The 15,231-nt window shown below is 30.5% G+C and overlaps 1 protein-coding gene and 1 pseudogene across 2 annotated transcripts; both read right to left on the bottom strand.

Annotated features, from left to right (window-relative positions):
• Positions 1-9: 9 nt before the first annotated feature.
• Positions 10-4,057, bottom strand: LOC145190202 (kelch-like protein 18). The gene is made up of 3 exons (XM_080066998.2): positions 2,812-4,057; positions 725-927; positions 10-613 (listed from the first exon to the last, which is right to left on the bottom strand). The coding sequence occupies exons 1-3, from the start codon at positions 3,981-3,983 to the stop codon at positions 180-182; spliced, it is 1,809 nt and encodes a 602-aa protein (XP_079923124.2). The 5' UTR covers positions 3,984-4,057; the 3' UTR covers positions 10-179.
• Positions 4,058-9,402: 5,345 nt separating this feature from the next.
• Positions 9,403-12,820, bottom strand: LOC149887324 (uncharacterized; annotated as a pseudogene). Its single transcript, XR_016453782.1, has 6 exons — positions 11,861-12,820; positions 11,628-11,712; positions 11,439-11,467; positions 10,546-10,655; positions 10,183-10,315; positions 9,403-9,580 (listed from the first exon to the last, which is right to left on the bottom strand). The product of XR_016453782.1 is annotated as an uncharacterized LOC149887324 (transcript).
• Between the last annotated feature and the right edge of the window lie 2,411 nt (positions 12,821-15,231).

The raw sequence follows: 15,231 nt of genomic DNA, 5'->3' as shown, positions 1-15,231 counted from the left end.
AAAGAGTAGCAGGTTTCACAAAGCATATTTCATTTAACATATTACAGAAATCAAATGCCAAAGTTAAACCAAAATGGTATCTAAGTAGATTTTGAGGATAATAATCCGGCGAAAATCCCATTGGCCATTTTAAGTTAAAAACATATTTTAAAACGATGTTTAACCATTTTTCGAACAAGTTAAGACAATCTTGGTAAAACACCCACACCAACACCACCATCGTGCATACTCATTTCTGTAGTTAAACTCCATGCGTTCGTCCACGGGTCATATGTTTCTATGGAACTTAGATTTGCTGCACCATTATAACCTCCAATAGCAAAAATCTTCCCACCCAAAGTAACCGTTGAAACGCGGCTTCGACGTTGCGTCATCGGTGCAACGTATTGCCATTGATTGCTGTATGGATCATAAAACTCAACAGAACTTAAAAACGATGTTCCATCATACCCTCCACAGGCAAACACTCGACCATTGAGGACAGTTAAGCCAAGGCGACATCGCCTTACAGTCATCGGAGCTATAGCACGCCACTGTCGCAGTGTGCTGTCATACACTTCTCCACTGGAAAAAATGGTCAAGCCATCGTGTCCACCCGCGCAATATAGCTTACCTGGAATTTAAACATTGATGTTAAAAAATAACTACTTGGCAGAAATTACACAGCTTTAAAGCTAGTTTTGGTCTTTAATAATTCAGAAATAAACGTTTGAAATAAACTTACCATTTAATGTACTGACACCAGCAGCACTTCTTAATGTTGACATTGAAGCAACAAATCTCCATTGATTCATTTCTGCATCATAACATTCAACGCTATTTAAAGAAGAGTTTCCGTCATAGCCACCTACCACAAAGATTTTGTTACCCAATACTGCTGCTCCCACTGCACTTCGACGGATGTTCATCGGGCATATCTTCTTCCAACTAAAAGTAAAAGAATTATTCTAAATAAATGATAAACAAATTTAGTGAATATCTGGTTTTCAAAAAAATAGCTTTCTTTTAAGATGCCAAGGTGGAATGTAATTTCAAAAAATACAATATAACAGGTTAAACTTTTTTTTGTATTTATGAAGTCCTCTTCTCTTGTTGTTTAGTTTCAGTGTCATTTAGTTTCCTTTCTGACACTAAAGTCTCATTATTCATAAATTAAACTTCTTCCATCAAATTTATTTTTAGATTTTTTTTTATAGGTATTACTATTAGCAACCTTTTCAGTATGATTTGAAAAGGCTTCTCAAAAATGTAACAATAGAAAACTGTTTTTTATTAAACATAAATGCCTCCCCTGTAACATATACAAATACAGTGGTGTGCAAAAATCTCCACCTAGTAACAGTTCTTATTCTTATTCATTTAAAGGAAATTTATTGATTTATAATCATTGAGATGTTAGTATGAGATAAAGGATACAAAAGAATATAGCTAAAGAATATAATTCATGCTTGTGAATATATTTACTATTGTACTTGTCATATTTACATGTGCAAAGGCTTTTGCCTACTTTGTATTACATAAAAATTATTACCCTACATGTTCTATAATAGACTTAAATTCTAATGTTAATAATTTTAGCCATACCCTTTGCAGCAATAGCAGCTGCAAATTGATGTGGCATTGACTCAATCAGTACAACCAGGTACAATTCTATCCTATTCTTCCTGCAATGACTTGAATAAAAAGGCTTTATTTGAATATCAATATTTTCAAACTTGACTATCAAGCAAGTTTCATAAGTGTTCTATTGGGTTCAACTGCAGTGATTGAGATGGCCAGCTAAGAACTTTCACATTTGAAGCAGAAAACCATTGCTTTAACAACTTGGATATGTGTTTGGAGTTGTAAATCCTGCTAAAATCTCCAATTCTATAGAATTGTTTCCTTAACATAAGATATCAAACTATTTTCTGAAATATCCTTATAAATAGCAGCATTCATATTTCTGTTGATAATGACCAACTAACTGATTTCTTCTGCAGAGAAAATTCCCTAAGCCATCACACTTGCCTGACCATGTTCTACACTCAGAATTTAGTATCAAATATCATTCCTTATGCTAATAGGGCATTAGGAAAGGTATTTGATACTAAATTCTGAGTGTAGAACAGTTGTCTACAATAACTTTTAAAAAGATTAAATTTTGATTTGTCTGAGAAAAACGTTTTTCTAATCTTTGATTATCCAATTTAACAGATCTTTGGCAAATTTTATTCAGGCCTTCTTACTTTTTTTTACTGATTAATGGTTTTTTAACACAAACACAGCCAAAAAGTCCCACATCATGCAGTCTCAATGTCATGGTGCTGAAACTAATATTAGCTAGGTTTTCATCCTTTAGCTCACATGCTATTTCAGCAGCAGTTTTCTTGCCATTCACTGTTGTTTGTGTTTAATGATGTAATCTACTTTTTTAGATACTTTTCTTGATCTTCCACTACATCGATGATCTTTTAAACCATATATACAAAGGTATTTTGAAGTAATATTAGTCATTTCCTATATCTAATACTAACATCCTATAATGAGTATAAACTTCTTTTTTTTTTTGAATTAAACTGTTAAACTGTTTTTGTTTTTTTGTTTTAATAAATTAGACTCAGTAATGGCACCCGCCAGAAACTTTTGCACACTATTCTATATCCCCTAAAAACACACACAAACCACAATATACGTATATACATATATATATATATATATATATATATATATATATATATATATATATATATATATATATATATATATATATATAATGGGGGGTAATATGTTGGGTGTTGTAATGATGTTAATCATATCAATGAGAATTACCATCCAAGAGAAGGATCATATCTTTCGACATCATTCAAGCGAACATTTCCATCAAAACCTCCGATTGCGTAAAGTTTTCCATCGAGAATCGCAACTCCAACTCTTGATCTTTGAACAGACATTGGTAGAACATGATTCCATTTTCCAGAAATGGTATCATATTTTTCTACAATTGACAATGATTCCCCTGATGATGTTAATCCTCCTACAACATATATCATTCCAGATGCTTCATTACTTCTTCGTGGAAGAGTTCGTTCACTATTTAATTCCTTTCTGCGCTCAGGCATTAGTTTATAATCTTTTGCTTCATCTATCAAGTCTCTACAATATATATTGTTATGAATAATTTCTTCAGATAAAACTCGATCACTTAAATACTGAGGAGATAATAAAGGAAGTCGCACATGAGCAAGTAACCTAGGCAAATATTCTTCACGCTTTGCTATGTCTACCTTTACCCATGAAACAACCACTTCAAAAATTTGTTCTTCAGAACGAACATTTAGATCATCTTTTTTAATTAGTTCTATTAAATTATCAATATTTAACTGCATAAATTCATCAGATTGTGATACCTCTACAAAGTTTTTTTCAAGAAATGAGTTTGCTGCTTTTAAAAGTTCTTCACATAAATAAGTATCTGCTAAATTTCGTACTGTTAAGCAATTATCTGGGTGTAATTTTTTCATCAAATAGTTAATACATGCATCTTTAACACAATTAATTTGCATTAAAGATGAAGCAGACAATAATTTGTGTACATTATCAATTCGTACATAAAGATTTTCACCATAAATAAAATCAACAAGTGCTTGAAGGGATTTACTGTCTACACCATGAATGATTATCCTAGAGGATGAACTTTCAATCATTTTGTTGGTAAACATCGCACTGAAATAAGGTGTAGTGGCAGCTAAAATTATTTTGTGAGCCCTAATCTCACTGTCTTCTGCAACTAAAACTACATCACACAGGCAGTCATTTTGTTTTAGTTTAAAAAAAGATTTCATAATATCACGAAGAATGTCTGGTCTCGAAGAAAGTGAAAATATTTCTGACTCAGAAAGACCTTCATCATCAATACTTCTGAGAGATGAAAAATTATTATCACTTGGACAAAGATAGCGAGTTTTATTCGGCTCTTCGTCATAAAAATCCAAGCCAGCCATAACCTATCTATCGTATAGTTACTTTCGAAACAAAATAACGGATTGAATTAAGTTATTAAAAAACAAAAAATATCTTTATGCCTAAGTTACACTGAATTACTTTTAAATAAGCACGATACTTTTTATTTCCTTAGACTTCACGGCTTTCCCATCTTTCATACTGAGCTAACTATTTCTTCGCTGTACCCCCTCCCCCACCCTTCACCCAATAAAAAATTGGATAAAAATCTTGCAACAAAAGTCCTTCTTTCAAGTTTTTAATAACCTTTTTTTTAATAATATATGACTTTTTCGTAATAAAATGTGATTGCATATGACAATCTAATGGGAAGGAACTTTATCAGTAATTGAATAAAGCGTTTAATAACTTAATTAAAGAAAAATCAGTCCATATTTTGTTATGAACATAAAATTTATAAAATTAAAAACTCGGTGTGTGTTTAGAGTTGGGGTAAAGTAAGACTTGGTGTGTGTTAATATATATATATATATATATATATATATATATATATATATATATATATATATATATATATATATATATATATATATAGGCTTACACATTTAAGGCCCAAAGTATACGCAACAGATGTTCACAAGGTGTTTTTGGTTTAATATAGGTTTTTTAGTTTTATTGTGAATAATAAGGCAAGAAAAATCTGAAGTAAGATAAAAATCTTTTAACAACTCAGTTTTTTAGAAAAGATTTAACTCTATTTAAGACAATATTTTTCATGATTTTATTTTAAAATGATAACTCCACGACATTAGTTTATCCCTTTACATTCCAAAGAAGCTTGTGGTTTTCTTTTAATAAAAGTATTTTTAACTATAAAGTCCATCAACTTAATGTCATCATCTGTAATAGGTTTAAGGAATAAAGTATTTAAGAGTAGCAATATTTATAATAACAATAAAAATTTTTCTACGTTTAATGGTTATACTTTTAAATCACTTTAATTCTTGATTGATTATATATAAAAAGGATTTTTACATGATTTTGAGGCTAGAAAAGGTTTTTTTGATCAGCAAACAAAATAAAATTCAAAAGAATTATATATAAAGTGGCTTTATATAAAATTTTTTGCAGTTGTTTTCTTTGTAATCATACTGGTTAATTCTCAGGGAGAATTAACCAAAATAATTTTTTTTTTTTTTTTTTAGTTTTACATTTAATTAGTCATAATACAGCTATTCACGAAAGTTTAAACGATTGCAGAATTTTTATCAAGTATGTTTGGTTTTTGTTTAATAAAGAAAAACTGTAAAATGATATCGAATTAATTTTTTTTATTTATTAAAGAAAAAGTAATTAGCTTTAAAATGAATATGAACATGTTATAAAAATTTTAATATTTAGTTAGAAAAAAGCTATTACAAAAAATCTTATAGGAAAAATAAGAAGCACAAAGGTTTAAACGAATTGCAACATTCGAACAAAAAATGAAAAAAAAAGCCAAATTAATATTTGAAGTGTCCTCCTTTGTTTTTATCCATTGATTCAACTAATTTCATGCAGATCACGCAAGGTACCTTCAACCAGTACTCATTCAAAAGTTGCTTTAAATGCTGAATTGATTGAATTTCATGGTATGTCAGTTGATTGTCGATCCAATATTTTCGATTGGGTTGAGATCTGGTGATCTGGGGCACCAGGGCATCACATTGAACTTTTTTTTCCAAAAATATTTTTTGATTGAGTGTGCTGTATGAGCTGAAGCCCCGTCTTGTTGAAAGATGAATTGCTTGCTTCTGCCATACAAGTGTCTAATTGATGGAACTAAACACGTTTTCAATGTGTTCTTGTAGGTGTATTGATTAATTCGGCCTTCATACAGCTCACAGAAGCCTATACCATTGTGAGAAAAAAATCCCCAGATGCCAACCGAACCTCCACCGCCTTGTCGACGATGTTGCAAAAACCTGTCTGAATATTTCTCAGTTGCAAATCTTTTGACATAGATTCTTCCCTTGCGGTTTACAACTTGAAAGTCAGCTTCATCACTCCAAATAACGTTTGCCCACTGTTTTACAGACCAGTCCAGCCTTTCTTTGGACTACACTCTTCGTTTACGTTTATCCGTGATTGAAAGAATAGGTTTTTTTAGCAGCTATATACGTTCCAATACCTTTGTCCGACAATGTTCGTCTCACGAGCTCTCTGCTAACTTTTGGATTATTTTTTGACTCATTGAAGATTTGTGCTAGCTTTTTGTAGCTGAGTCTGGGGTTTTCTCTGCTCATTCTGAATATACCATTTTTGTCACGGTTGCTGAGTTTGGATGGTCTCCCAGTACGCGGCATGTCGGAGACGTCCTTGGTAAGTTCCCAGGTTTTGATGGTTTTTCTAACGCAATATTCAGAAATGTTAAGTATTTTGCCTATTTGAACGTTTGTGTGATTTTTTGTCGGCGCCATACCAATAACTTGCCATTTGATGTCACTAGAAACTGATTTTCGACCCATTTGCACGCAATTGAAATTAATTTGAAATTCACAATATTTTAAGTTGATTTTTAATGAATTAAAAGCTGCCTGATGATGTTGTGATGAATTTATTGATTGAAAAACTACTCAATTATTTGCTAATTAATTGATAAATTCGCTGCGAAAAAAAATTTTGCAGCGGATTTATCAATTAATTAGCAAATAATTGATCCTAAATAAAATCGTTTAAACTTTTGTGAAACCTCTTAATTTGTATCACCTGGCTTTAAATGAAATTTCTGAGTAAACGGCAATGAGTCAAAACCTACTTTTTTTTTATTCTATTAACAAATAACCTATTTACCCAATTGGAAAAATAGTTATTTTGATATCTATTTCCGTTAGATTTTTATTCAAGAAAAACCGAAGATTAGATTTGAAAATTCTGCAATCGTTTAAACTTTCGTGAATAGCTGTATTTTCTATCAACTAATGTTTATATTTTCTATCAACTAATATTTATATTTTCTATCAACTAATGTTTATATTTTCTATCAGCTGCATATTGTCTAAATTTTATAAAAAAATTTTATATTGAAGGCTGAAAGATAAAGAATCTTTTAATTTCGTGATAAATTGTGTTCGTCCTATTTTTGAGTCAAGGATTCTAATTTATTAATGACATCCTCTAAATATTTATTCAAAAGCATTTTTGAACTCAATGAAATTATTTTTTGACTTTTCTAAGATTCTTGATGTTTTCACCATGATGATGTTTAACGTCTGGTGAAAGATGCATCATCGTGAGATTTATCACTCATTTTTTTAACTCCACTCTCTTTCGGCTTCATTTTCAGTTCAATTTTTTTTTTCCAGTTTATTTCATCTTTAATCTCTTGGCCTAACAAATTTTCCTTGAATGTTGTACATTACAAACTGTCAAATGAAAAATGTTTGGTTTTGACAAATTATATGATTAATCCTTGATTAAATTAATCCTTGCACAACCATTATCGATATTCTAAAAACATTTTAACATGTTTTAAAAGAGTTTTTTAGTTAATGAGTATTGTATTTTCCTTTGATACAAACCAGTCTTAAGTTCAGCATTTCATTGTTATTTAAACTTACAATGAGAATTTGTGATAACTGAGAGGTAGAGAAAGAATCTGAATTGTCTACCTCTTCTATTCAACTATTCATCGAATATTATCTCAAAAATTTCCCCCTTTTTTTATAATTCTTTGAGCGAAAGAAATTCTCCTTGCAGTTGTTGTAATGTTTTTCCAGTATTTAACAACAAAAATGTAAAAAAAGCCATAGAAACATGATCATGGTTTCTAATTAAATATGGGTTTTTTTTTTACATTTTTGTTGTTAAATACTGAATACTTAATACAATTAGTTCACCCCTACATAACTACGAAATACAATTAGTTTACCCTCATAACTACGAAATACAATTAGTTCACCCTCTCATAACTACGAAATAGAAATCCAATCAGTTTTAAGTACTATAATTAGCTTTAATGCTTGGTTGCATAACCTCTAGCACCAATAACCGCTTGGCATTTTGGCATCAACTTCTCGTTCAATAGCCAGCAACCCCAAATCGGATAAACTTTCTTGATTTAAGGTCGAACGCAAATATGAGTTAATTAACTTCAATTTTTAGAAGCTGCGTTCTGCAGTTGCCACGGGTACTGAAGTTGTTAGTATTATTCTAAGAGCAACAGAGACATTCGAACAGATTTAAGCCAAATTATTTAGCGCAATGAATGTTAACACATCTAATGGAGATCTGACGTCTTCTTGTAGAACCAAACAGATATTTCGCAGCTCACTAGGTAATTCTGTTGCATGTCTGATTTATTGGACGTAGAGTCCGTCAAAGCAATTTTCAGGTTCGTGGAAAAATTCATGATACCATGATTTGAGAAATTTTTCATTTGATGAAAATCATATAAGAAACTGAATTTGACATTGAAATCTCTAGCATTGAAAATTGTTCGTTGAGCTGCTGTTTAGCCGCATCAAAGTGTTCATCAGGCATTTCATAATCAAACTGTTGTTTAGCTCGACGTTTTTGCTTTGTAGGGAACACACAAGGAATTTCATGCTCTTCTGCGATTGCTTTAAACACTCCGTTTAGAGCTGTAGACATGCCTCTTTCAACTCATAGAGTGTCTAGTGTTCTTGCAAATGCTTCATTAAGGATTTCATTTGCTTTTTGTGACTTCTGTAATTGCTACCACAGTGCACTGTTTAAGATTTTTTTTCCAGAGCTTGATTCATGGTTTTAAGCCGTTATAGGTAACTTTCTGTTGCGCAAAGGTATTGACAGATTTTAATGTAACCTTATACTAATAAACCTATTTAAAATGGCACTTAAACTGTTTGTTTTTTTATTATTCATATTTATAGATGACACTGATACTCATAAAAATAAAACTCTTGATTGGCCATCAGGAGCACCTGCAAGAGGTTCAGGCATCGCCTGAAGGCGGTGATCAAAGTTGTACAACACTTATTTAATAAGCTATTTTCCATTTCAAACCGATCTTGTGTTAGTTAATTTTTTCATACTTAAATTTGATTGCGTAAATTAGTTTGCCGTAATCGGAGGTACATTCCCAGCCAACATTGACAGACGGGTACCGTACGGGGCCCATACGGGTCTGCAACTGGGTCCCGTATGGGAAGACCAACGGTATCCCGCCGGATCTTGGCCGCGGTTTCCATATGGGGCCCATATGGGTATGCCCGCTGGGTCCCAGTCAAATCCCGTACTTTAAAACCATAAGGGGGCCATTTGGGTTTGCAACTGGGACCCATATGGGAAACCCATCAGGAACCCGCCGGATCTTGGCCACGGTTTTCCTCTGGGGCCCATATGGGTATGCCCGCTGGGTTACCCGTATAGTTCCCACAAAGTTTGCCAATTGCAAATCTTGAAAATCTACGTTTATAATTTACAGATAAAATAAAAATGTATATGATTTGACTGTTTGTTTCAAACAAAATAACAATTAAAATTACAATGTCAAAATTGAGAGAATTTTTAACCATTCTTTAATCGCGTATCATCTGACTTCACGGTTGTTTCGCGAATTGGAAGCTTTTCCATCGTTTTATTCTCGTTTCGAAGCTTTTTTTTGTTTCAATATAAGCTGTAAAAAATAAAATTTAACTGTTAGTCTGAAATTTTATAGGTAACACACCTGGTTTTATTCATTTAATATATTATAAAACTCTCTACTCAACACTCTTCAGATAAAAAATTGTTGTGACAGTAAATGTATAACATTCCTTTAGTTACTGATAAATAAATTATAATTTTACATTGATATTGTATATATTTTTAAATAAATAAACATATATATATATATATATATATATATATATATATATATATATATATATATATATATATATATATATATATATATATATATATATATATATATATACACACACACACACACACTATATATATATACAATAACCACAGCGATGGGGGGTGGGGTGGGGGTGGGGACAAAGACCCCCTTGATTTTTTCAAAAGGACCTCATATAATATTTTTTCTCACTAAGAACTTAAAAAGTATTTTAGGTTTTTTTGGTACTTCGGTCCCCCACTAAAATGTCATGCCATGGCCCATATATATATATAAATTAGTAAAAACACTTATCTACAAACAACATCATTCGACTGAAACACTTTTACTTAAACTAACCAATGATATATTTGAACTTTTTTAGCTAACCATACCCAAAAAGTTAAAATTGGTAATTCGTGTTCATCTAACCAAAATGTAAAATATGGAGCAGCCCAAGGTACAGTCCTGGGTCCAAATCTCTTTAATATCTAGTTGTGGATATACCAAAATGTCTTGAATACATTTCTAAATGGATGTGTGAATCATTCATAAACCAATCAAAAACAAAAATATTAATTATAGGACCACCTGACATTCAAAAAGATATTATTATTAAGGGTACTTTTGTTAATAAGAAATGCATTTGATTTGTTGATTCCGCAAAAAGTCTAGATGTGATACTTGACAATCAATTATCTTTAAAAACACAAATAAATAAGATTGTTAAAAATGTTACAATATAATGAGAAAAATACCCAAAATAAAACAATTCTTATCCCATAAAGATCTGTGCACCATAGTATGTTCATTATTATTTTCACAACTATATCATTGTAACTCCCTCTACTTTGGAATTGATAAGACACTATTAAAAAAAACTGCAGTCTGTTCAGAATTGTGCAGCAAGACTGCTCAGAATTGTGCAGCAAAATTTAACACCAGAATAGAAACTCAAGTAAATAACAAAGAATATAACAACTTGCATAGGCTAAAAATTAGAGAAATAATATATTTCAAGGTCGTTTTAATAATGCAGAAATTTATTAAACAGGAAGCACTAACGTCGTTATGCAATTTAATTCAATACTCTATGTCAGAAAGAACACTAAAACTAAAAGAAACAAAGTACAATATACATTTCAGCAATCAAGCATTATCTCGTTATGGTCTTAAACTTTGGAATATACTTCTAAATACCATCAGTATATAAAAAAAAACTATTTTTAATGAAAAACTAAAATCATATTTAATGGTGAATGGAGAACTCTTCCACCAGAAAACTCTTGATTATTAAAATTTCTAGTTTTGTTTAATTTGTTGTACAGCTGAGCAAGTGTATTGCCAACTTCTGGCAAAACACAGTAGCTGTGGGTAAACCCATGTATTTATTATTTATTTATTTATATATATAAAAGCCTGTCTAACTTATCTCAATCTACAAACTCTAGAAAAAAGAAGGCAGTTAGAGGATATGATACAATAATTTAAACATTCAAGGGGGTTAATGAAGTAAATTGGTTTCATATCAATGCACACCACATTCCCTTTTAGCACAAGAACCTGCAAGTAATGTTAAAGGCTCTAAATTATATATATATATATATATATATATATATTAAAACAAGTATTAAAACAAAATCTTACTCACTTTTCTCAAAAGGCTTTTCTTGATTTTCTCTAAAGGATCGGCAAAATATCAAAAGTATTATTATTTTTTTTTGAAATTTTAATGATTCATAAATGTACAAGTTTTAAGCCAGTTACATAAACATAAGCGGAGTAACACTAACATAAACATCTTTTGTATGTTAAATTAAAATTATGTAACTTTATATACCTATTTTTTTGGTTTTGATATACTTCATCAACATTTGAGGTATCTTCTGCATATCTGCATTTTTCTTTTGCTTCAGATTCTGTGTCTATATTTTAAAAAGTACTTATGATAATTATTGATGTACCAAAATTTCATTTTCAAATTTCAATAATTATGATTAAATGCTTAAATAAATTTATAAAAAATTATCAAAATTATTACTTTACTATCTTTGACAATATTATATAAACTACCTGCAGTTGACAAAATTCTTCCTGAAAACCTAAGCCATCCAACCTCAGGTTCTTGACATATTGATTTAGCTAAGTCTATTTTTTTCATATTTGTCCAGCAAGGCCAATCTGTAGATTTTCCGGATAAAAATTTTTGATAACACCTTTTCACTCATAGCATTCACTAACCAAATTAGTGGTACGTAATCGGTATTGTTTTCTTCATCGAATGCAACATTTGCATACAACATCTTACTCAGTAACACAGTACAGAAATTACACAGTAAGTTACTCTGCTACAAAATGTAAACGAAAGTAGAAAAAATCCATACTCCGCAATCTCCTTTATATAGGAATAAAATATTACTAAATTGCACTTTTGGATTTACAGAAAAACGTTCAATGGTCTTCAAAAACCATTCATGGTTCTAAGAATATATGCCACAAGGAAGTAAGACAATAATGAAAACACTCACGTCAACTTTATAATATTATATGCATTTCCTTGTGGCGTTACTTTTCATAAACGTAAATATTAATGAATTCTTTAAAGTATTTATTGTTCAAATTGCATGTAAAACTTTGTAAAATTTTCAACTTTTTACTAAAGAAAGAAAAAGAGAAAAGTTTATGTATAAAAAATAAAAATAGTTAAAACAACTTTTTATATAGAGTTTCATAAAAAGCATAAAACGAGAAAACGATTATAACTTTAATTTATACGTTATATTGTAAAAACTTTTTTGCACAAGGTAAGTTGCAAATGGCGATAATGGTCTGATTGCATAGATTTTTCCGCATATTACTTTCACCAGATGGGTCCCTAATGGGAAACCCGTAAAAATCCCAGTTTTCTTAGCCCTTATAAACACCACATGCGGCCCATATTACTATTTTTGCTTAATTTTTCAACCGTACGGGACCCGTCTGGAAACCAGAACACAAACCCTTCTAAATCCCGTTCCCGTAAGCCCAGTTAAAAACCATATGGTACCCATCTGTCAATGTTCGCTGGGTTATTTGTTGATTATTTTGTCACATGGCACTATAGGGATAAGAATATGTTACCATAGTTTTAATAATTAAACCCCATCGTGAAATCATTAAGACCCATGGTGCAAAAATTGGGACCTATGGGAAAACAATTAGATCCCATGAGGGAACCATAAACCATGTGATAATCATGAAGACCCATGGTGCGCAGCATGAAACATGAACAAAAAACCATGCGGTCACAATAAAATCCACGGGGCATCAATGTAATTTTATGTGTTACCCATGAATTCCCATTGAATATTTTTGTAAGGAAAAAGAAAATACAATTTTTCAGATGACAAAAACCAACTTCTGACCGTTTAAACTTAATTCAGGTCGCTTTTGACTTAATTCTGGCTACCGATTTAGGCATAATTTAAACTGAAGGAAAAAGAATACTATGTAAGCAAGAAACTATAACATTAATATTCAAGTTAAAAGAAAAACAATAAAAACAAATGAAAGAAAAATAAATTGTTCACTTTTTTTTTTCGCAATTAGTTTAGAGCTATTATATTTTAAGTCTTATTTTCTCCTGTTTTTTTTTTTCTTTAATTCAACATTAAGTTCTCTTTTTTTCTTTGATAAATTTTCTTGAATTTCTGCCATGTTTGTTATCCTGTAGTTTTCGAGACGTAAACAAAATATAACTTTTTTCAATAGTTTCCGTTTTTTTAACAACTTTAGTGGAGTAATTTTAATCATCAGAATCTGGATCTCCTGAAAAGGATTTTTAAATGCAAAATTTTGATAGACACTTGAACCTGTTATTTCTATTTCGTTCATGACACCATTTTGTGTATTAAAATTAAATGTAACTATATTTTTTAATTGATAAATATTGCTGTTTTAAAATGTCCATTAGATGCTTGAGGTAGGTCGCCTAGGTTACTTAAAAAGTTCTCATTGTTTTGATGATTAACTTCTATGTATAAAGAATTAGGCATTTAAGCTTCAGCTGGAAGTATATTTGGATTATATGGATAAATTCCATAAGCTAAAAAATCAGATATTATATTATTTGGGGTGACAGATTTGTTTCAAGTTTTCTTCATTAACTTAGTTTTCTTAAGCGGGCCAAAAACAGTTCAATCACAAGGATGAAGGCATTTTGAAGTGTGAGCTGACAACTCAATAACATGTATTTTGTTTGCCATAGCTGTATTTAGTAACTCTACAAGCATTCATACAGTGTTGTCTAACAGTAATTGTACCTTCTGGGTGACGTATAGTTATACGTTTGTATCTTTTGTACATCTCATGCCATCATTTTTCTGAAGGTTTTCCATTTTTGAATGACTTTTTATGCTTAGAAGAATAAAAAATCAGCATATTTTAGCAATTGAGATTGAACAAATCCTATTCATAATGCTGCACAATTACTTGCAAAATCAACTATTTTATTTTTCTTCTTCATCATTTAAAAAGGTGGGGTTTCTAGGCTTGGCTCCCAACTCTGTTTTTGCAGAAAGTCGAAACTGCAGAGAACATCTTGGAACACCAGAAGCTTTACAGGCTGCATGATATGAAAATCTATTTTTACACCTTTAATGGTTGGTATCATAGCTGCACCATTTAATAATGTATATATGAAAACTGTGTGTATAAAATGGTATATGTCATGTAATATAATAAAAACTTGTTTTTAATCGGCTTAAAATTAATTATATAGTTGTAAATAATACTATGTTTATAAATAAAGTTATAATATGGGTTTGCATTATTTTTAAACACAGTATTAATCATAACTATATATTTAATTGCAGAGGTGTAGCCAAATGCTCAAAGGTGTGGCCAAATACTCAAAGCTTGAATTCCATAATAAGGAAAAAATATTCTTAAAATTAAACACAAAGAATTTAAACGCTCCTAAGAATGGAGGTCTTCCTATTGTGAAAAATGGCTTCATTGACTGATCTAATCTATTCGAAAAAAAGGTTTGAGACAGCGACAACATTTGCGTTCAGTAAATATACGAGTTCCATACAACAAGATTGTCTGAACGATTGGTATATCTACATATTTACTTGTGTAAAACTATGTTTAGATGACTAAATAAGGTTACTTCCAAAGTTTACTGAATATTTTTGTTAAAAAGTTAAATAGTTCTCCACGTGTGGTAAAAATCTTTGACTATTTAAATGCTATTTAAATTATTCTTAGATTAAAACTATGTAATAAAATCGTCAACTTAAAACTAGTTACACAGTCTTAAAAAAGTCACACAATGATCGATTATATCATGTAATAGAAATAACTTATAAGTATCCATTGATATCATTTGAAAATAATAACTTATAAGAAATTTGTTTATAAATTATCGATAAAGTTAGCTTATAAACTGAAATTTACGAAAG

The sequence above is a fragment of the Hydra viridissima genome, unplaced genomic scaffold, assembly GCF_058129835.1.
Source record: "Hydra viridissima isolate aposymbiotic clone 2 unplaced genomic scaffold, HvirCarnegie_v1 scaffold_6, whole genome shotgun sequence".
Classification (NCBI taxonomy): domain Eukaryota; kingdom Metazoa; phylum Cnidaria; class Hydrozoa; order Anthoathecata; family Hydridae; genus Hydra; species Hydra viridissima.
This window is presented reverse-complemented; position numbering and strand designations above follow the sequence as displayed.

Bases quoted from the DNA above. Each gene is read 5' to 3' on its own strand.
- LOC145190202 (XM_080066998.2), bottom strand. From the start codon at position 3,983: ATGGCTGGCTTGGATTTTTATGACGAAGAGCCGAATAAAACTCGCTAT. The intron at 928-2,811 runs GTAATTCTCATT...TTTTACTTTTAG, and splicing joins TATGATCCTTCTCTTGGATG to TTGGAAGAAGATATGCCCGA. The intron at 614-724 runs GTAAGTTTATTT...TTTAAATTCCAG, and splicing joins TGGTGTCAGTACATTAAATG to GTAAGCTATATTGCGCGGGT.